Below are 23,618 nucleotides of genomic sequence, written 5' to 3'. Positions count from 1 at the left end.
GCTGGCCACTGGCACGGTGCAGACAGCAGCCAGCAGCTCCCTCGGGCCAAGGCCCAGCTGCTCCTGGAGGCCTTTAATCCCTCTGACTGCGGCCAAGCTTTTCCTTCCACAGTTAGAGAAGAGGCCCCTGGGAGATGAAACGCAAGATGGCAGCGAGCACGGAGGTATAAATGGGGGAAGCTGATGTTGATTCCTCCCGAGAGTAAACCTTGCTTGCCTGGGGGGGGTCTAAGACCTTGGGCCCTGGGAGGTGGGTGTCAGCGCTCTCACTACCCGAACTGCTCCGCCTTTTAAAACCTGCTTACACGGTAAGGCCAAGACCCCCCCATCCCCCAAAAACAAATATCACCTTGACACCGGCGTCTACATGCCTGAAAAAGAAACCTGTGGTAACGTGAAAATCAAGCCCAAACGTAGCTGTAAAATGTAAGTCCAGAGTTTCCGGCCCCAGGTTGCCCCAAGCAGTGCCCCTCCACGTATCTGCAAGGCTGCTTCGCAAAGCCTCACACCAGAGAAAAGGGTACTTTCTCCTACATATGAGCAGTGACACTCAGGAGTTAACTGAGTGAGAAGACCTCCCTAGCCTGGTGCATCTCTCTGATACATGACAGCAATCTCAGGGCCCACCTCCCCCCCCCGGGAACTGAAGGGAAGATAGGAGTTTTTGGGGATTTCCAGAAGAATGTGTGGAAGTCTTATTCTCCTGGGTTCTAGAGATGCCAAGTGAGTGTCCTTGACTGTCACATGACCTCCAGCCTGTTATGGGGCTGCTGTGGAACATCAGGAATTCGCTAATCTTCTGCGGGCAGGGTGCAGGGCTCAGGAAACAAAGATACTGCAGCCAAATCCAGCCGGGGCCACCTCCCTGGGGAGCCCGAGGGGACAAGGGGCCTCCAGCCCTGCCTCTCACCGCCCTTCACCTTGGCGCTGGGCTTCCGCCATCTGCCTCCACCTTGCCACCCTCTTTTCCATCCATCAGCCTCCTCCTTCTTACCTGTTTCCTGCAAGTAGCACTTCCTGCTTGTGGTGGAAGGGGAGGCTACCAGCAAAAATGAAGGGCTGTTGGAGCTGGGGATTTCGGGGGACAAGATTGTTTGTTTCCGCCCTGATTTTCGACATGAAGGGATGCTTGTGTCCCCATTACTTAGCACCTGCATGCATGTGCCTTTTCAGGTGTTGTTACCCGGGTCTAGGGATCCATACGAAGGACCTGTATCTTCCCCATGGTTTTGGCCGCCGTACTTCAGTCCTGAGCCCAGACTACGTGGATCCCCAGGCAGGGCTGCAAGGGGGAGGCAGCCACTGCTGCTCAGAGCCGACCAATGACCCGCAGCCTGAGCCTGTCGGGCAGTGCAGGACTCACCCACCTTTTCTGCTATCAGGAAGTCATAGCGCAGGGCCCCTCGGGTGCAGATGGCGCCCAGCAGGAGGACAAAGACGATGTACAGAAACCACCTGCAAGAAACCCAAGAGCGGAGCAGAGCTGCCACCTGCCCTTGCCCAACCCCGTCCCAACCCACCCCACCCCACCCAGCCTACGGGTTCCCGAGGAGACCTGTCCCAGAGGACAGAGAAAGGCCCATCATGAAGCCTCCCCAGCTTGTCTGGGGGACACTTCCAGTACTTTTTCTCCTCTAGCATATTCTATATATATAGACACACACACAAACACACACACACACATATATAAACGTATCATTGTTTTGCCTCTTTCTTACATCACAGAGATTGCTGGGGGTGAGCAGCGGCCCACCAGGCCTCTAGGTGGCCAGGATGCAGGCCGGGGCTGACTGGCAGCCCTGCACCCCATTATCCTGCAGCAGAACAAGCTGATCATCTTTCAGGCCTCGGAGTCCTGCTGTTCCTTGGCCCCCAGGTGACAGAGAGCCAAGTCGAATGTGAAAGGCCAGCAGGGACCTGGCTCTGCCCTCAGAAGCCCTGTGACCTCGATCAAGTCACATGATCCCTGTGCCCTCATCCCCATCTGGACAGCGGGAGGATGGGCTAAAGGCTCCTCCCGGGACCTCCCAGCTGTGCCCAAAACCGAGACAGGGCTCTTTCTTTCCCTTCCTGCCTGACACCCAACCTTCTCTCTGTCAGCCTCATTTTCTTCCCGACGAGATCACCTTATTTAGCGCAAAATAGAGACAGGTGCTGTGTACCTGGCTAGAAGCAACAGTGCCATCATGACAAGCTAAAAGCAAACTCAGCATCGGTGAAACAGACACAGTAATATTGTTTAAAACATCACAGTTAAAATAATACAGGCACTTTAACCCTCTTGGGCCCTTGTCATGTCTGGGATCTCATTACCTTTCACGCCTACCCAGTGAAGGCAGAGGAGCTTCTTCCCGTGTACAGAGAGAAAACAGAAGATTCTAGAAGGTCAGAAACAGACCCAAGGCACCCAGCCTGCTTGCGTGGGTGGCAGAGTACGAACTAAAACAGGGACGCCTGACAGCCTTGGGGCAGCGCCAGGGAGGCGAGCCGGGGGAAGAGGAGAGTCAGCCTCTGAGTCCCTACTACGTGCTGTCACACAGCACCTCCTCCACAATCTATGGGGCACACATGCTCTCATTACCTCCATTTTACAGAGAAGAAAAAGGAGGCTCAGAAAGCTAAGTAAATTGCCTGAAGTCACACAGCCAATCAGCGGCAGGGCTGGGATGCAAATCGTAGTCTGTCTGATCGCAAAATTCTTCCTCTTTATATTCCCTGCAATGACCCTGGAAACTCAACGGTTACAAAATGCCCAAGTTCAAAATGGGGGTGGGGGAGGGGGAGGGACAGGAGTCTGAGGAAAAAGGAAAGAAAGGATTTCATCTTGGTTAACAACCCTCCTCCGTGCTGCATTCCCAGGCAGCGAGTAGGAAAGGGCAATCGTCTGAACCCACCAGATGTGAATTTTCCAGCTGGCTGAGTGTTAAAAGGAGGATTGGAATATAGAATAGATAGGTCACAGTTGGGGCACTCTTAGAACAAAAGGAGCAATCCCCTCTTTTGCCTGGGGTTCTCTCTCCCTCTCTCCAGCTGATTGCCACGAGGGGAACTTACGAGATGCCAACAGCTGCTAGGGAGCCCAGGGGGATGCTGGCAGCAGGTTCCCTGAGGTCGCCCCCCATGTTGAAGCCGGCCATGACTCCTGAAAGACACCCAGATGGGAGAGAAGGGTGAGCTGCACACTCCACGAATCATCTGCCCCTCCTCGGGGCCCTCTCCTGGAAGGGATCCCAGGGCAAGCCCTCCCATATGCAGCTCTGCAAACTGTACTTCTCAATCTCCCCTGGCAACTGGGGAGGCATCCTCGAGGCATGAAAGGGACCTTTGTGGGTTGGGTGAGTTTGGAAGGAAAGCCCTGTTGGCTACAAAAGCATCTTATGGCTCAGTGCAAAGTAATGAGGGCCAGGGAGGCGTCTGGCAGGCCACACAAAGGTCCCAAGGCCACATGCTGAGCTCTGAGCTCTGCTTTCCAGATGGACAACATCCAGGAGAGGCTCAGCCTTAGCAAAGTGCCCACCACTGCCTGCTCAGCAGAGTTCCCTTCCTCTGCTGCCCACAGACTACACTGGGGTTCAGGGGTCCCAGGGGCAGGTCTCAACCAATATTCAGAGCCAGCTACCATGTTCAAAGCTCCTGAGCGGCCAAAAGGCTCTAAACAAACTCCAAAGAACCATCCTGACGCTACCAACACTGAGTGGCAAGCTCCTTTTCATCATGGACTCTATTCCCCACGAACACTCATGAAAAGCAGTTAGTTAGTCAAAATAAGGAGGGACAGCACAGTGCGGGATGGTGAGGACATCGTTTCAGTCCAAACACACACACACAGGAAACCAACAAGACAATGTGTTCTGAACATCACATGTGGGTCCAGCCCACATGTGCTCTACAAGCCCACAGGAGTGGGTGCATCTTCAATGTGGCCTTGAAGGAAGATTCGCAAGGGCTTAGGGAGAGGAATGGGTCTAACCCCGTCATTACAGATTTATGAACCCTTTGAACCTGACAGAGCCTGTGTTAAGCACTTTTCATGCATTTTTTATCTTGTTTAATCCTCACAACAACCACATCAGAAAAGTAGAATTACTTCCCCAATTTTATAGAAAAGGAAACTAGTGCTCAAAGAGGTTAATTAAAATAGCCTACACACATTTAGCAAGTGGCAAAGCTAAGATTCAACCCTGGTCTGTGTGATTCCAAAAATTGTACTCTTAACGCCCTTGCTATAATGCTTGAGAGAACTCAAGTGCAGTGGAGTGAAGTGAAAGTTTGGGCCCAGAAAGTTAAAGCAGAGCTATTTCAAAGAGTACTGTGAATGTTGGACCAAGGCGGGGACCTGCATAAACTTTGACGCAGCAATTCCACTACTAGGGTTGTATCCTAAGTAAACAGTCAAGGATATGAGTAACGATTTATCCAAAAATGTTTATAAATGCTTGTTTATAATAGTGAAAATTATAAACAACCTAATGTCTAAAAATAGAGGATTGGCTAAGTAAGTGATGATACATCTTTCAGTAAATACCAGGTCACCATTATTGTCAGGGATATGTTGTGACATGAAAAGAGATTTCAAAGCTATTGTTTCAATTTCAGAGGCATATTCTAAAGCAGGACATATGGTAGGATGCTATTGTTATAAAAGAAAAAAACAAATAAATAGATGTGTAGAAAAATGAAAAAGGAAATAGAACATGTTTCAAAATCTTAACAATGTTATTGCTGGGTGATGGAAAAACAGATCATTTTCTATTTTATTGTCTATCTCTACTTTCTTAATTTTCTATAGTGATCATTTTGAAATAAGGGAAAAGTAATTCTTAAAGGTCTTTTTGTTTAAAATAGCATGCTAGGCACATTTTCTTTCTTCTCGTTCCCCTCCCTCCCAAGATCCTATTAAAAGGGTAGTTAAGGGGAAAAATGGATACATGCCTATAAGCAAAGAGGATTAGGAGGGGGAGCCTTAAGTAGATGAAAAGTTTCTACAAATGTCTCGAACATAGAAAATAGAGAAAATGATACAGAGTAAAAGGGAAGGAAAAGAAAGCCTTGGAATGTTTCTCTAGAAGATCTAAATAAACTGCCCAAGGAAAACCAGGGCTGCTAGTGTGGATGTTCACACGCCAAATGAAGCCCTCCTCAAGAGCCAGCCACACCCACAAATGTGCTGCAGTCAGCTCTCCCATGAAGGAAGAACCCCATCAGGGAGACAGACCCACATACACTATAACAGGGGATCCACACCAGCAACCAAAGATCGCCAAGAGTGTAACAAAAACCAGCAACAAATACACAAATACATGCATGATTAAAAACAGAACAACCTGGGCTGGAAGAAACATATAAATCAGGACCCAGAAGAGAACTTTGAAGAAAACACTAATTAGTGGCCCCAGACACATCCAAGAAGAATATTCTACCTATAAAGTGAGATGCTATGAAAAACAAAAAATAATCTAAGAACAAGAAAGAAGTTTTGGAAACTAAAAACATGATCACTAAAACAAAAAAATGCAGTGGAAGATCTAGAAGATAAAGTTAAGTAAATACCCCAGAATTTAGAACAGAAAAATAAAGGGGTAGAAATTTTGAGCAAAGAATAGGAGAAATAGAGGAGAAATCTTGGCGTTACAACATCCAACTAACAGGAGGTCCAGAAAGAGAGAACAGAGAAAATAAAAGAAAATAACCAGGTAAACAATAGAAATAAATGTCTTCAAACTGAGGCAGACAAAAGTCTCTATGTTGAAATATCCCATAAAGTAAACAACAACAAAGAAGTCCACACCTAAATGCATCATTGTGCAATTTCAGGAGAAATCCTAAATGTTTCCAAAGATAAAAACTGGGGCTTCCCTGGTGGCGCAGTGGTTGAGAATCTGCCTGCTAATGCAGGGGACACGGGTTCGAGCCCTGGTCTGGGAAGATCCCACATGCCACGGAGCAACTGGGCCCGTGAGCCACAGCTACTGAGCCTGCGCGTCTGGAGCCTGTGCCCCGCAACGGGAGGGGCCGCGATAGTGAGGGGCCCGCGCACCGCGATGAAGAGCGGTCCCCGCACCGCGATGAAGAGTGGCCCCCACTTGCCGTAACCAGAGAAAGCCCTCGCACGAACCGAAGACCCAACACAGCCAAAAATAAATAAATAAATAAATAAAGTAGCTATAAAATTAAAAAAAAAAAAAAAAAACAAGCATAATTTAAAAAAAAAAAAAAAAACTGAACACTTACAAAGGAACAAAAATTAGACTGGCATCAGACTTCTCATCAGCAACCATGAATGCTACAAAACAATGGAGCACTGATTTTTAAATTCTGAGGAAAAGCTATTTTGAAACTAGAGTTTCAGCCAGATAACCAGTTAAGTGAAAGTAAAGCTAACAAGGGCTCAGAAAATTTACCTCCCACATATGGTTTCTTTCTTTTTTTAAATTAATTAATTAATTTTTGGCTGCGTTGGGTCTTCATTGCTGCACACGGGCTTTTTCTAGTTGCAGCAAGCGTGGCCTACTCTTCGCTGTGGTGCGTAAGCTTCTCATTGCAGTGGCTTCTCTTGTTGCGGAGCATGGGCTCTAGAGCACAGGCTCAGTAGTTGTGGCGCACGGGCTTAGTTGCTCCGTGGCACGTGGGATCTTCCCGGACCAGGGATTGAACCCGTGTCCCCCTGCATTGGCAGGTGGATTCTTAACCACTGCACCACCAGGGAAGTCCCCACATATGGTTTCTGAGGAAGATACTAAAGCAACTACTCCAGCAAAATGAGGATATAAACTGTGAAGGAGAAAAACACATGATTCAGAAAGCAGTGATAATAACTCAGGAACTTATAAAGTCCCAGAATAACAGTTGTACAGCAGAGAAACCAGTAGGGATTGAAGCAGAAGAATGGAGGCCCCAGTAGGGATGCCTCTGGATAGGAACTGGATTCAACACAATGGACAGTATGAATTATTTTAAGAATATGCTGACTGCATATTTTGGCAACAAGAAAAAAAAGCTTATTGAAACTCTAGGAAAAGTGAACAAGGAAGTCAACACTTAAACATGAAGCAAACTAAAATATGACATGATTTTAAACAACTAATAAAATTTTTTTTTAATTAACCCATTTGGCTGTGATATTCGGAACATTCTCCCCTAAATGACACAAGGACCACATCAGAATAGCAGTAAAGGAAATGGAATTCTACCCCACCACTTTGGTCTTCAGTAAACAGCTACATAGTCATAGTAGTATATATGTTTATTGCTTTTTAGCTTCTAAGATTGACCTATAGACATAGCACAGAGGACTTAACTATAGCTACAAAGTAGAATACAAATATTATCTACCTTGACGAAGTAAGAGTAAAGCTATAGCTAATGGCTATTTGGAAATGAAAAGAGGGAAGAGAAGTAGAGGAAAGAGAAAAGGCACTTATATTTTTGTTGTAGTAGTGTGGGAAACAAAAGTCCCATGACCTTCACTCAGGACTGGCTTGAATGTTAGAAGCTTCGATTAGTTTAATAAGAAAACCTGAAAGGTGAGTTAGCCATTAAATTTGTTAGGTCAATAAGGAAACGGCTAGCAAATATTTATATATCAGTTGCAATAAATTTTAAGTTAATGCTATAACTTATTCTGTATCTTGTCATCATAAAGGGGAGTTTCTAAGTGTTTGCTAAAACGAGCAAGAAATTTCCAAGAATACTGAAGTTTGTCTTTGAAGTTCCAAAGCCTTTTGACTTGCAATCTTAAGACAAAAAAAAATTTTTAGTAGAGTGTGTGTTTGAGTGAAACTGTGTTCACTTCAAGCTGTAAACTACAGCTTTCATGAGATTTTGCCCATTCATCTGCTAATAATCAACTTACAGCTTCCCTGATATTGCTCTAAAACACAAATATAAAAGGATTATTCAGATTCCCTTAAAATTAGGGATTCCCTTAAGATAACTAAAGCATTCCTTGTAAAAATATTTTACACATAAAATAAATATGACCCTAATACATTAATCTTAAAACACAACACAGAATATTAATTTCCCATACCAACAATAAGGAGTGAAGGGATGTAGCCTAGAATTGATAACAGAAATTCAAGAGTATTATTTAAAGTTGTAAAGGCAATCAAAAAAGAACTAAATATTAAAATATAACTATCGGGCTTCCCTGGTGGCGCAGTGGTTGAGAATCTGCCTGCCAATGCAGGGGACACGGGTTCGAGCCCTGGTCTGGGAATATCCCACATGCCGCAGAGCAACAAAGCCCGTGAGCCACAACTACTGAGCCTGCGCGTCTGGAGCCTGTGCTCCGCAACAAGAGAGGCTGCGATAGTGAGAGGCCCGCGCACCGCGATGAAGAGTGGCCCCCGCTCGCCGCAACTAGAGAAAGCCCTCGCACAGAAACGAAGACCCAACACAGCCAAAAAATAATTAATTAATTAAAAAAATATATATATATATAACTATCAAAAATTGGGAAGTGGATGGAGGAACATGTAAATAAGCTAAATCTTCTCTATTTCTTAGCATGGAGTCAATAAATTACGTCTGACTTTGGTTAATCAGGTTACAGGTATAGGCATATTGCTTGGTAACATAGTTAGCTCCCAAAGTATGAAAAATGGTTGCCCCCATGGAGGGGCTCTTTGGGTTGTGGCAGTAGGGGGATGAGAGACTACTGCTTTATGTTATAAGCACCTCTGCACTATTTTTTTTTTTAATCACGTGCAGGTCTTATTTGGATCAGAAGAGGAATGCCCAGGACCTGCCTTACTCTGACCAGCGCTCCTGGGACCACGTCCTGTCACCGAGGCTCTGCTTGAGGGCTAGGGCCCCACTGCTTGCTGCCAGAACAATCTGGTACCAAGGCCAACCCCGGCCGGATCTCCATGTTTACCTGATTCCCAGGCCCCACTAACTTCAATCATTAACACCACCCCTTTCTGGACCTCCCAAATTCTGACCGTTTTTCCGAGGTTCTCACCTGTCCCCAGGTTTACTGGTGTTTCACCTGCCTGGCCACATTGCTTCCACCATCTGCAGTGACCTCATTCTGCCCCCAAGCCCCTGGCAATTTTATGCAATTTTATTCATTCAGCTTTGTGAGATTACACACTGCTATTTACTCTTTGCCATTTTAGTACCTCCTATAGTTTGTCGTGTCATTCTGTACTCCTTCCTTCACATCATTTACAAAAGTTAAGAAATGAGGACCCACGAGAACTCCATTCCTATAGATGCTTCTGTCTAGGAAAGTGATTGATTAATCCTAATGGCTTCCCGCTTCCAAACAGGTTCTGTATGCATAACAAACAAACGCCCTTTTCTTCTCCCCACCACAATCCGTTACACAGTCAATGACCCCGCCCTTGATCAGAGGTCCCACTAGCTGGCCTGCTGTGGGGTACATGGGGATCCTGGTCAGTGGGAGCAGAGACAGCTGACCCTGACACAGGCCACCCTCAGAAATGGGTCCGACCCAGACAACCAGGAAGTCGGCTTCTGAGACAAAACAGAGAAGCCAGAAAATAAGTAGCCAGTACTATACACAAAAAACCCCAGAGACAAGGAAATGGCGGCACCTTGCACTCCAGACAGGAAGCCTCAGGGTGACTCCCGTGGGTGTTCCGGGCACACCTGTTAGATTGTTTTGCACACTGTGGCTCCCAGAATTTTGCCCTTGCACGACTACACGATTCTTGAGCAGATGATCTCTAGTTCTAGTGGACGATAAATGTCTTGTTTGCCAGTTAGATTTAGAAAAATTATTTGGATTTCATATTTTTTCACCCATGCTTGTCAACTATTATAGAGATTCCCTAGTTTGCTTTCTTTCTGCTTCTGGTGCAATTTAAAAATACTATTATTAATGTTAGAGCTAGATTTGGGGTTGGGGGCATGTAGTAGAACAGATACTATTTCCCAGAGATATTTATAAATACGGCACTAAAACAAAAAAAGGTTCCATGCGGGGGTGGGGGGAGTTGGGAAAACATTGATTAAACAAGATTAGAGAGATTCTTGCTGCTGGACTTAACCATATAACATGCTGGTTTTCATTGTCCATCTCTAAGAAGAGAAACGTAGCACACAGTATTTCCCAAAACTTATTTGACATTGAACACTTTTTAAAAAAATGAAACACTTTATTCACTGTTAGTGTTCCATGGAGCACAGTCTGGAAAACGTCAAGTGTCCATTTTGGAATTCCTATTTGATCTTTACACTCTTCTTGGCAGGCTTCCTAAAATTCTTTAAAGTGGCTATTTAGAATCAATGATTCTTAAAGCTGGAAGGTGTCCTAGAGATCACTGACTCCAGCCTTCTATTTTACAGATGAGGAAACCGAGTCCCAAAGAGGGGGAGGCGATTTTGCACATGTTTTCAAGCTAGTTGCTTGCAGAACCAGCAGAACTCATCTTCAGGTTTCCTGATCTCAAGTCAGTGTTACTTCCTCCACATCATACAGTCTCTCCGTTTCTTTCTAACACCCATGCTTTTTTTGGATTTTTCTTTTTAAAACAGAGTAACTGCATGATTAATTTGGGGTAACCCCTCCCCCCCCCCCAAGAGTGTTGAACTTAGTTATAATCAGCATCAGTTTACTCACAGGAACTTCTGTCACCAGTTCTGAATCACTAGTCTGTCCTGGTCCAGGGCATTTATTTCCCCTCCTCGTTTGTCTTGAACTGCCAGTTCCAGGAAGCAGTTAATTGCTTTACCCCAAACCACGTCCTCGCCCTGTATCAGGATGATGACATGGGCTGCACCTTGTTTCCCTATGACTTAGGAAACAGCTTCCTTCATATGGGTAAAGCCTTCTGACTTGCTCGTCCACCCTAGTCCTAAGGCCTTTTGGCACATCCTCACCGTCTCAGCTTTAACACGTGAGGGTGACGGTACTGGCCATCACTTTACCAGCCCGGGTTGAGAAGGCTAAACCTCCAGCGCCATCCAGACCTTCCTGAGCATTGCCATGGTGCTTACGGTGTGGGTAGGTGGCACCAGGTGAACTGGGGCTTGGCGCCCAGGCTCTGATGTCTGTGACAACAGACATGGATGGCCAGGAGAGGAACTGACCCCTTAGACATCTCTAAAATCAGCTCTTGATTAAAATAACCAGTATAAATGTCAATTAACCACTTACCAGCATCTGCGAAATAGTGGTCATCTTTTCCTCGCCACCCCCTTCACCAACCATGGCGCACAGAGATCAAAGTCTTCACCTGTTGCCTATTATCACAATCCCACTCCCACCCTATTTTCTTTTTTGATCCTGAAAATGAGAATTCGTAAGGAAAAAAAAAAGTCTAATCGTTTTTTCTAGGCTTTTCTGGTTTCTGTTAGTTGGTCATTAAAGGACCACTTAACTCTTTCTTAAGGAACTTCCAAGCTTCCTCCTGGGAGCTTCTTGATCCAAATCTGTGACCTTAGAAAACTTCCATTTTCTCTTTCCATTTAGAGCTTGTTTCTCGGCTGCCTATTTTTTTTTCTTTTTTAAGTTCATAAATTTATTTTTCTTTTTCATTAGGGTAGAATATCCATGCACTAAAGTGACTTAACCTTATCCGCCACCTTTTGTTGTTATTTGGAGGCAGCGTGGCTCTGAGCCTTGGTCTCCTCACCTGCAAACGGGGATAAGATGATTTACCTCGCAGGACTGTCATAAAGTTGGAAAGAACATTTATAAGGTGCCTAGCACGGTGCCTTTCACCTGGAAGGTGCTAAACAAATGTCCACTGGGGGCAGATGGGCTCTGTCCCTCACTCACAACTCCCTTGGGCTCCGAAGGACTCTGGCTGCCTGTCCTTACCTTCCACCTGATTTCCAAAACCCCACTCCTTCTCCATAGCTGACTGGTTTGTTTATTTAGCTGTTCTGGTGGGACTCTTTCATGCCCTCTTTGCTCTGTTCTTGGAGGCGGCACTTGTCGGTACCCCGCCCTCTCGATGCCTCAGAGATGCTGCTGAGTCAGACAGTGTGGAATAACGGGACCTGCAAACACTGGGGCTCCAGCAAGATTGGCTGGCTTCTGGGTCAGGGGCAGCTCCAGACAAACATGTGCCCTCGCTTCCAGCAGCCTCTCCAAAGCACGTGGGAAGTGACGGGGTTCATCACTTCTGTCAGGTGACCTTGGGAAATCACCTCTCTGTGTCTTTGTTTCCTCATCTGTAAAATGGATTAATAATAGAACCTATGGAAGGATACAGGGTCTATGGGGCCTAAAACTTTAAAAAAAAAATACAAAATTATGAATATGAAATTAGGAGTGGGGCTTTAGAAGGAGGTCACACAAGCGAGGGACCCTGAAGCCTGGGCTTCATTAGCTTCGTGGTAACTCTGCATCTGATAGAAGCAGTGGAGCCATGGTGAGGTTTAAACAAAAGACTGTAAAGTGCTCAGCACAGTGCCTGATAGTGTAGGCTATTGCAATGATAATAATTATTATAGACATTGTAATAATTTTGATAAAATTATACATTAATTCTATAAATGAAACTACAAAAATAAACACGTATAATAATTATAAAGCTTCTTTTTCTCCTGTTCCTGCTCACAAGTCCATCAGAGTGCAGCAGGGTGAGCCCCATCTTCAGGGTGTCCTTACTTGGGGCTCTCTTCCTTAAAACAGGACCCGGTTGTGGCCGAGCAGGTCCCTGTTCTCTCACCCACAGACACATAACTTAGGAGGAGACCTGGGGATACCCCGGGAGGGGGGATGTGGGCTGAGCTAAGGGTCCTGGAGAGAGCCGGCCAACCCAAGACGCCAGCACAGCAGACTCCAGAGCCTCTCGGGGTGGCGGGGGCGGGGGGGGTGCGGCGGCAGGTGGGGGGTGGGTAGAATCAGGTCCAGGGAGGTCAAAGGACGTCACAGAAACAGCAGGGCTCTTGACCACGGAGGTAACCTGGACGTTCTGGCAAAGGCTGCTGGTTTCCCTGCTACATTTTTATGCTGGGTGTGGTCAACCACAAGAGGCCCTTATCCCTTCCAGTAAGAGCCTGAGATTTGGGAACAGGGGTTACATGACTTCACACAATGGTATTATTCCCAGTGAATTTCCATTTCCTAGTTCCTCCATGTACTGTGGTCCTGGATCCCCAGAGTGGCTGCCTATGTGTGTCTGTGAAAACCCTGCAGGGAGAGATGTTTGTTTTTCAGAGAAAGTTTGGTGGTGTAGCTCGGAGAAGGAGAGTGCTATCAGAAACAAAGCACACGCAGAGTCTACTCCAAGGCCCTGGCCCCACCCTGCAGCCATCACCACAGGGTGTGGTGGCGTGCAGTGAGGAGGATGGGACAGGAGACCTCGTTTCATAAATCCAGAGGAGCCACCGAAACCTAGGCTTCAGCTGCTCTTCCCAGGATGTCTCCTGCCCTTGGGATAAAATCTCTAAAGTAACCTAAATAACATGCTGCTGGCCAGAGATGAGGATGCAGGGTGGGGGCACTGGAAAGTGTTTGTTCTTCCAAACTCCTCTCCCCTCTCCACAGCCTGGAGGTTCTCTTGTTCCAGAAAAGGATGGCGTTGGAGGGAGCCCCAGCCATGACTCACTCAGAGCTAAGCCTTGGCAAATCCATCACCATGGAAACTGCCAATCATCCATGCTTTTCATAGCTTAATGGAACATCTGCCAGGGGAAAGCCAAGTGATACAAATTGCCTGTCCTGTCTACTGTGTTTACACTGGGGCCCCTGCAAAAGAGAGAGAGCCAGGAAAGGCAACCCTCCACAGAGGGATGGTGACCCAACTCCGGTCACTAAAGCTGGGTGACCTTCCTCAATCCTTCATAAACTCCTCTGTGCTCCTCCTTTCCCAGTTGGTCAAACAAAGGATCAGCTCAGTGATTCTCAACCTGGTTGGGCCAGGGGGGATGGGAGGGACAGTAAAGCACATGCCCTAAGAGGGCTGGGGTAAAAGAGACCTGTGTAGACAGTTTGTTCAATATTATAATTTTATATTTGGAATATTACAAAACAATATTTTCGTAATTTAAACCACAGAAAATAAAGAAACTTGGCTAATATTCTTAGGTAGCAATCTTTCTCGAACAAAGGACCAAGATACCCCTCTCTGATCCAGCGAGGCACATCAGAATTTCCAGGGTAGTGAGGGTTTTAGTGATTATCAAAAATGAATATGGATTCAAAGACGAAAAGTTGCGAGTCGCTGGACTAGCTGATCTCAAATGTTAGTCCAGCTCAAATTCTGGGCTCCTGGGTGGCATCTTCCAACCTCGAGCCACTGCTAATTCCTTAACGGAGGGAGAAGTACCAGAGGGGAGGCTAGCCACCCCTGCCCCTCTCTCACTCCAGGCATCCCCTCTCTGACAAGATGCAGGGCCTGGAGAGGCAAAGGAGGGAAGCCAAGGGAGCAGCACGGAGCGGGGCCGGCAGGGTCACATGCCTGAGGCAGCCTCCTGGTGGTCCTGCCTGCCTTGAAGGCCCACAGCCCTGCCTCAGGTGGAACTGCTAACCTGGCGCCTGCAAGCATGGGCTTTTGACTTGGCATCAGGACTCACTGCCAGGCCTAAGGAAACAAACACTCAGGTGGGAAGCGGGAGGGGGACGAAGATCGGGGTAGCGGGGGTGGGGAGTGGGAGGGGCCAGAAGATATTTTCAGATGTTAACTTTTAAAATTTTTCCTCTTTTTGATTTTCCCCTTCCCTTTTTTGTCCATTCAAAAGGAACCTGACCTTTATTTTATTGCCTTGGAGGAAATATGCAGCAGGGGAGAAGTAGAATTTGCCTGCACACTGTTTTGGGTTCTGTTTCTCAAAGGCCTGAGCCCTTAGGAGATTTCCGAGGATTGAGGAAGCAGAAAAGAAGCTGCAGAAAGACTGGGGAGAGCCTGCGGGGACAAAACCAATTTGCTACATAGTTTGCAGGGCCCAGCACAAATAAAAATGTAGGGTACGTTGTTCAAAAACTATTAAGAATTTTAGCAACAGCAAAGCATTAAACCAAGTGTGTGGCCCTTCCAAGCCTGGGGCCCAGTGTGAATGCGTAAATCCATGCTCACGAAGCTGGCCCTGGACGGCACTGTCCCCCGTCCGTATTAGAACAGAAGACTGCCTCTCAAGCTGGGGCAGGAAGAGAAAGGCCCACGAGATCTGGAACAACGGGGACCTGGGGCCTACTCCCTGGCAGCACTGGTGGGGATCCAGCAAGACCACAGAAAGGAGGGTCTGAGAAGTACACAGACTCTAAGCATAGGGTTCCCAGGCTCAGCAGATTTCCAGTCCCCAAAAGTGGCTCAGAAGCAGCAGAGAGCATAAACCCGAAGGGATCTGCAGACAGGACAATAGGAGGGCCTGGTTCTTGTGCACAGATGATGAATAGCCAGGGCCCCCTAACATGCCTTGGTACTTGGTAAGACCCTGAGATCCTGAAACAGAATGACAGGGCAAGGCGGAGGCATGATGAATGACTGACATCAGTTTTGTCATCCTGGCAGAATGAAGGCTTAGAGTCAGAAACTGACTCTCTTTCCATTTCATTAAGGTGAAAGAAATGCACTATTTCTGGCACACCTGGATTTGTAGAACAGGATTCTACCTGCCACTACCAAGGCCTAGCTCCAGCCTCATACCTGTGACCAAGCCTCAAGAGGGGACAGGTCAGAGCCACTGCAATCAACCAGGTAAGGGATGAAGCTTGGACCAGTGTGGTCAGGTGGTAGAGATGGAGAGAAGCAGGAGGTATAGGCAGGTAAGTTTAGGAGGTAAAACTGACAGAACTTGGAGGGTACTGGTAAGGAAGAAGAAGGAGTCAGGAGTAACCCCCATTACCAGCTTGAGCAACTGCGGGGATGCAGGTGCCATTCCTGAGCTCAGGAGTAGAGAAGAACCAGTTGGCGGGTAGGTGGGATGGGTTGGGTTCTGAACATGCTGGGTTTGAGATACCAACAGAAGATGTCACGTAGGCACTTGAATATATGACGTGAAGCTTAGAGAAGTCTGGGCTGGGGGTGTAAATCTGGGAGTCGTCAGCTTTGGGTGTGGTCCCTGAACAATGGACACGGATGCGATCCCAAGGGAAAGAGTAGAGAAAGAAGAGAGGGGGGCCTAGGCACGGGCTGACGAAAACCAACATTTAATGGGCAGGCAGAAGAGGATGCCCCTAGAAAGCAGGTCAGAGAGGCAGGAGAGAGACGAGGAGAAGAAGGCACGAGAAAAGAAGGAGAAAGTGGGACGCAGCCGAGAGGTCAAACACACCGAGGGACTGCAAATGCCCACTGAACTGAGTGACGTAGAAGCCACTAATGACTTTGGAAAGAATCATTTCACTGGAGAGACAGGCCTGGAATTGCAAAAGGAGAGAGTGGACGAGCAGGAGGCAGGAAAACGGAGTCGGGAGGGCAAAGACTGGTGGGTGGCTGTGCTGAGGGCAGAAAGGGGCCGCTGCTAGAGGGAGAAGCGGGGTTCAGGAAAGTTGTTAAAGGTGATTAAAGTCATTAATATGTTTTTTTCATTTTAACAGTTTTACTGAGGTATAACTAATGTACAATAAGCTGCACGTTTAAAGTGTAACAATCTGAAAAGTTTGACATGAACACATCTGTGAGATCATCACCACGGTCAGAAACACATTTTTTCATCCCCCGAAATCTGCTTGCCCTCCCTCCTGCTCCTCTCACCCCTATTCCCAGACATTCACTGACCTGCTTTCTGTTACTAAAGTTTGCATTTTCTAGAATTTTCTATAAATGGATTTTTATATACTTTTAACCTTTTAAAAAAGGTACTCGTTTTTGTCTGACTTCACACAGCATAATTATTTTGAGATTCATCTATGTTGTCACAGGTTATCAATAGTTCATTTTTTCTAATTGCTGAGTAGTTTTATATTGCACGGTGATACCATAACTTGTCTCTCCATTCACCTGCTGATGAATATTTGAGTTGTTTCCAGTTTGGGACTATTACAAACTAAGTTGCTTTGAACTTTCATATACAAGTCTTTATATGGATACACGTTTTTGTTCCTCGGTAGGAGATAACTAGAAGTGGAATGGTATATGTTTGGTTTTTAAGAAACTGTCAAACCATCTTCCAAAATGGTTGTGCCATTTTACATTCCCGTCAGCAGTGTATGCGAGTTCCAGCTTCTCTGAATCCTTGCCCACATTCGATACGGACAGTTTTTAAAATTTTCAACAATCTAGTAGCTTTTCCTCCTTTCTCTATGGAGGAAGGCAGAGGGAGGAGAAAAAGGAGACAAAATCAGCCACACTCCAGGGCATCGACACTGCCTTGATCGAGAATGAAATGTGTTGCTCAGTCTGTGTCCTGGGAACAAACCCAGTCCCTCACAAAGGGTTATTTCTTATGGAGCATTTGGTAAACATGTTAGCTTACTGCCTTCTAGGCTGGGGCCCTGAGCAGGAGACAAGACGTCTACAGGGACCTCCACTGTGGAAGACTCCTGCAGCCACTGTAGAGCAGGAAAGCAGGAAAGGGAGGGGAAGGAGACTCAGTCATTGCCCATGGGGATCCTGGTTTCACCCACACCCAGTGTGATAAGAGGACAATAGCATTTCTCTGCCCCCCTGGGAGAAGGCACATGGGTTGGGTTAGGGGAAGGGGAGTTTCTAGACCAAGCCTGCACTCATTCCAAGGTGGAAAGAGCAGCTTGTCCTGTTGAGGAATCCATCCTGTTCAGCCCTAAGAGAAATACGTCCTCTCTATTAACTTGGCCAAGAGGTGTCAACATATGAGTATAAGGGGTAAGGAGGATTAAATCGTGTTGGGGGCTTTCAGGAATTATGAACAAGTAAACTCTCTGTTAAAATAACAGATTTTTAGTTAAAGCTAAAGTCATCGATAAAGTCAGATATATATATCCTAAGAGCACATGCAGGTCAATTATGATACTGAGTTTTGGGAACCAAGCATTTACTTATACCCCTAATGTGAGAGTGAAAAAGAATGCCAACGCCAATACCTGTAGCTGCTGGGAAGAACACCCCGAAGACAGTGAAAAAGGACTCGCCGGGGCTGTAATCTGGCAGAGTGTTGTTCCGCAGCAGTTCTGGTGAATATCCAATAAAACCATGTTCTGAAATAAAACAAAGGAAAGCAAAATGAGCCAAGTGACAAGATATATAGCACAGGCTTCCCTAGATTACAGTCCTCACTTATGTAACTTTAAATAGCAAAAGGTAGGTGCGATTGGGGGCGGGGAGCAGGGAGAGAAAACAGAAGATGACAGAACCATCTTCCTTCCCACTTCTAGGGCTTGATTTTTATGTATCTGTATCTACGGATATAGGTAAATAAAATGACATGAAGAAGAACAGTAGCTACCTCTAGGAAGGGTAGCGTTTTTATTGTTCTGCTTACAGTACAGCTGAAATCTTTCAATGAGTATGTATTGAAGTGTTTGCTTCTGATTTAAAAAATTAAGTTACCTCCCTGCTCAAAAACCTTCCCACGGATCCCCATTAGCTACAGAGTAAAGTCCAAGCTCCTTAAGATGAGTGTGAAAGCCCTCCACAGCCTGGCAACAGCCCACCATTTCCTATTCGTCCTTTGCCTTTTCCTCTCCCCAACAGTGACGCAGATGACTCTGCCCAAGAACGCCACTAATACCCAGCCCTGTGTCCCCTGCTTCCAGACCCTTCCCCCATATCTCTGAGCATCAATATGATACTCACTCTTCAAGCCCAACTCAAACTCTGCTTCCTCTGGGCTTTACATGAACTCCCTGATCAGAATCCTTCTCCTAAGTGCCCTCCATGACTAGCCACATTAGGTCTTTCCCCAACCAGACTCCTTGGGGCTAGAGATCCGGTCTTAAACACTTCTGTCCCCCAGGGTCAACCACTGTGCCTGCCACACAGCACACAGGGTGCCAATATGGATCACACCGAAAGAATCTTGCTCTTGGATCTTCTGATGCCATGCTTTCAGTCTGACTGGTTCACAGACTACGGCAGGAACATCTCAGATATGATTTTTTCAAAGCATGTTAAACATTTTTTACATTGCCTTAAATGAAAGTTTTCAAGAGGTTTCAGTCCTACAGACACTTTGCTTTTTTGTCAAAGGAGGTCACCTTGAACAGCACCTGTGGATATGTTAGTGGGCTGTGGAGTTTTAAGATACAAGTCAAGTGTCCTTGGGCTCAGGGACATCCAGAATATCCAGCCTCTGCCTCTGGAGAATGAGTTGGTTTTTTCCTGTGAACTCCAGTCCAAGAGAACTGGGTCCTGCTCCTTTTCCCTCCAACCCCACAGCTACGTAGGATGAGTTCTCAGCCGTCAGTCACGCCACGCCGTAGCTGACCCCCAGGGCTGCGGTGACCATCTCCTGCCAGCCTGTCCTCCACCGCCCTCGGGGCTTAACTTCACCCTGAGCTTCCTTCCACAGAAGAGCGCCGTCTCGCTGATGACTCCAATGATAGCGCCAGCACTACTCACAGCTTCCAAGATTCATATCTTCATAGGAAAAGTATTTTTCAAAAAAAAAAAATAGTAAAATGAAAGCTCAGTGAAGTACAAGGGACCCTGGGGAGTCCAGTCAGGACTTAAGATCATTGTCGACTGCTCTTTTTCTCCTGAACCTTAAATCCCAAGGACTGTGCAACATTTCCGAATGGTTTGGCATCTTCACAGCCGGTCCTCCCCTCATTAACAAAACAGCAATAATAGCTAAGTTAACTTTAGTTTATCCGCTGGCTGACCCTGCTGACTAGACTTTCTGAGGAGAAAACCAGCCCAGGCTGCCTCGGAAGGGAGCTCGGCCAAGCTGGATGACGCATAGGCCTGAGCACGTTTGAGCGCAGGGCTGCGTGCTGGGCAGGCCGGCCATGCGGGACACAAACACTCCATCAGGCTCCACTGATCTCCGCCGTCCCGAGGCCGCCCTGACATGGGCGGGTATTTGGTCACCAGGCCTGAAGGGCTTGGCCCCCGGTCAGCCTGAAGGGTCAGAGGGATTGCAGGCGCCATAGATGAGTCACTGGAAAGCTTTCTCTCTCCCTCCATACCACCACCAAGATCCACAGAGTGAGGGAATGAGTCACTGGGCTCACTCGGGGATGGGGGTGGGGTCCATTCTCTGCAGGGCCACCGCAAGGGCAGCCCTCACACGTTCGCGAGCACACGCTCGCGCTGACAATTGCCGCTGGCCCCAGCCCTCTCCCCTCAAGTCCAGTTCTGAGCTGTTCTCAAGGAAATAACCGTAACTTTGAAAAGAACTTTATGGCCAAAGATGTTTGTCAATGAATTATTTATAATAGTGTAAATGGGGCAGTGGGGGGTCTAAATGTCTAACTCTGAAAGCCTGAGGTATTTCAAACGCTTAAAAAGACTTTTTAGGGACTTCCCTGGTGGCACAGTGGTTAAGAATCCGCCTCCCAAGGCAGGAGACGCGGGTTCAATCCCTGGTCAGGGAACTAGATCCCACGTGCATGCTGCAGCTAAGAGTTCGCATGCCGCAACTAAGGAGCCCACCTGCTGCAACTAAGACCCAGCACAACCAAGATAAATAAATAAAATAAATTTAAAACATTTAAAGAAAGACTTTTTAGTGCCAAAGAAAACTCTCCATGTTATATATGATATATGTTAAGTAAGAAAACTGGATACCATTTACAGGATGAATACAAAAAAAAGTTTTAATGTATATATGTAGGAAAAGGAAGCATACCAAAATACTAATTGTGGTTGTTCGTATAATGCAATTATGGACTTCTTTTTCTTTTTTTTATGTTTACAAATTTTCCACCTATCTTTAATGAGCATAATCAACTTATCAAAAATTAAAGTCTTTTAGAAAAACAAACAAACATCCTACAACTGAAAGCCTACTTTCTCCAGATAGCTTTTCTATAAACGAATTCATTTCTTTTTTTTCTTTCCATTTATCCTCTCCCTGCTTTTCAAAATGAGTTAAGTGACTTATGAGCAAAACATAAGGGCAAGTAAAATTAGGCGCAAAAAAAGAAAGAAAAAGAAATTGAGCAAAAGAGAGAGAGGGCACACCTACAGCCCACAGCCTGAGGTCTCTGAATAGGCTCTGAGGTAAGATCCTGCAGTGATTTTCTTCAAACTGGAATTCAAGGCCTAGAGAGATCGTTTTACTTTCTGACCTTAAGGACTTTCTGACCTTTCTGACCAAGCCCACTCCAGCAGGGGAGGACCCTAGGGCCCACCCTTCACGTGTGCCCCATTCCAGTGGATGAGAAGGAGCCCTAGGCTCGCCTGGTGGACCTACCTCATTTCCTCTGCCCCTACCTTCCCGGGCCCTTATGACTTCCACCCACCCGACACCCCGCCTCGCGTCAGGCTCCCCAGTCCTGATCCAGCCCCGCCAGAGGTTTGGCCCACTGGCCTTCGCCCTGACTCCCGGGTCTCCAGTCTCTCGCCCAGACCCTTAACCAGTGGTCCAGCTGGATCTCAAGCTTATGCAGAGTGGGTGTCCAGGCCAGGCACTGATGTCTCTGGCTGGCTTGTACTTGAGGCATGGGGCGAGGTCAGCTGGCCATGCCCAGCGTTGCAGGGCAGAGCAGACACCACCTGCCGTGGCTTCTCACAGTGGGTCTTGCTGTCTGATTTGCTGAACAAAGGTCCCTAATTCTTCTAGTCATGGCCCTGTTTGAGAATCTGATGAATGCCCATTTTGCATACCATTTGGGGGTTCCCTGAAGCCTCTATGGGGGGAATGGACCCTGAGGTTCAGGACCTCTACTCCAGGGGCTGCCTCTGTACCTGAGACTTCTGGCAGGCCCTGCAGGCACCTACGCTGTCCCAAGCCCTGAGCGACACCACGCCCTGCCTCAGGGTGAACAGAGGTCAACGTTTCCTGCTGCAGTCGGTGCCAAGCAACGAGGAGTCTCTGTGTGCATGGGGACAGTGCAGGTCCCCCAGGGACATCCCGGGCAATTTTCTTCTGAACATAATCGCCAGTGGCCGTTTACTGAGCACCTCCTACCTGCCGGTCACTGGGCGCCAATTAATTTACATCATCCTCGATCCTCACAACCACCCTGCAAGATCAAAGGTGAGAAAACCAAGCTCACGAAGGTGAAGAATCTTGTCCAAGGTCACACAGCAGACCTGCCTGTATCACAGCCCTTGCCTCTCCCCCAGAAGGCCAGTCTCCAGGTCCCTAGCACCACCCTCCCTCACAGAGACACGCATACAGCCCAGGTTTCCTTCAACCCCGCAAAACGCCGCCGGAGATCATGGCATCTCCCCTTCTCCACCTGTGGGGGGCCGACAGGGTGTCTCCCTATGGAATGCCACACTGAGGGGGTGTGTGCACAGCTAGGAAGAAGCAGAGCCCACCCTCGACCCCAGGTCTGTCGGAAGTCAATTTTCCATCGACCATGCCGTCTCCCTGGAATTCATCCTGAGTTGTTTCCCCAGAGATTTCTAGAGCATGTGTCTGCCTCTGTGGGCCTTTCAGCTACTCTGCTGGTAACATGAGGGGCCGGGATGCTCTCAGCTGATGTCTCCCGACTCTTGAGAGGCCTGGGATGCCCAGTGCCTGCAGCTGCTGCACGTGACTGTATCTGGGTTTGACCTGAACATCTGTTTCTGTACCCACAGAAAAAAATACTTTGGTCCCATGTGAGCTATGAGCTTTTAGGAAGAACAAAGACAGAACAGAGTGAGGAAAGAGAAAACGAATCACAACAAAAACCAGGCAAGAACAGGCAGAGGGAAGATACTTGAAGGCGTGGCCTTCCTCCTCAGCATTCGGGTAACACGGCTTCTTGGGATGCCACCAGGGTGCCTGTGGTTCTGCAGGGTCCAGGGGGTCTGTGCCCAAGGGATACCATGGGATCCCACCTACCATGCCTGGGCCAAAGGGGCCAGCCCGGGTCACAAGTTGCTACAGAGCACAGCTGCCTCGGGGCCGGGCCCCGCGCCCTCTGGCGAGGTGGCTTCTGGGAAGCTCCGTGTGGCACCTGTGGCTTCCCACCCGTGCTGCCCCGCCTCTGGGGTCGGTCTGCTGAAATTAGAAGAGGCAGCAGGAAGTCATCAGCCCCCACGTGTGGGTGTCGGATTGTGGCCGCTGACTAACTTAGAAAGTGAGACTGCTAAAAATGACGCTGGCACCGTGGGCCCTGCCACCCCTCCGTGAGCCGCGGGTCCGGCGAGGCGGGGGCTTCTGGCCCGGCTTTCTTCTTGGCTCGGGTCCCCCCACCCCTCGCCCAGCGAGACAGCCCTTTCCTGGGAACGACAATGGGAGAGGCTGGTCCAACCAGGAATAGAAAGAGCAGAGGAAGGGCCCGCAAGAGAGGAAGGCAGGGAGGGGCACGCCGCCCAGACCCCGGGAGATCACAGGAAGAGCAGCCCTGCAAGGAAAAGGAAAGGAGAGGCCGAGGTTCTGGGAAGGGACACACACACCAAAACAACGCCTGGGGGTGGGGAGGGCAAGAGAAGGCCAGCGGAGCCAGCCGGAGGAGGGTCCCCAGAGGAGCAGGAAGTACAGTAGGGTGTGCAGCAAGGGAAACGCGGATTGGGCGCCTTTTGCGAGGGCCAAGCCTCGCCCTGGACACAAGGCCCCTCCGGAGGGTCTCCTGCGCAGCGGAGCCCGCCTGGGACCCAGGATGGTATGCCCAGCACCCGGCACTGCCTTGGCTACTCCAGGACCCTGCCTCACAGGGACGGAGACCCGCAGTTTGG

General features: G+C 47.9%; 1 protein-coding gene across 3 annotated transcripts in view; it reads right to left on the bottom strand.

Moving 5' to 3' along the window:
- The window catches only part of SLC12A8 (solute carrier family 12 member 8), a 143,196-nt gene that overhangs the window by 37,879 nt on the left and 81,699 nt on the right, over positions 1 to 23,618 (bottom strand). For all 3 annotated transcript variants that reach the window (XM_007182778.3, XM_007182781.3, XM_057545957.1), the window contains 3 exons: positions 17,924 to 18,037; positions 3,055 to 3,142; positions 1,368 to 1,455 (listed from right to left, as the gene is read on the bottom strand). In XM_007182778.3, coding sequence (XP_007182840.1) covers positions 1,368 to 1,455; positions 3,055 to 3,142; positions 17,924 to 18,037 — 290 coding nt within the window. The remainder of the gene's footprint in view (positions 1 to 1,367; positions 1,456 to 3,054; positions 3,143 to 17,923; positions 18,038 to 23,618) is intronic.

Source organism: Balaenoptera acutorostrata, chromosome 4 (genome assembly GCF_949987535.1).
Source record: "Balaenoptera acutorostrata chromosome 4, mBalAcu1.1, whole genome shotgun sequence".
NCBI classification, from domain to species: Eukaryota; Metazoa; Chordata; class Mammalia; order Artiodactyla; family Balaenopteridae; genus Balaenoptera; species Balaenoptera acutorostrata.
This window is presented reverse-complemented; position numbering and strand designations above follow the sequence as displayed.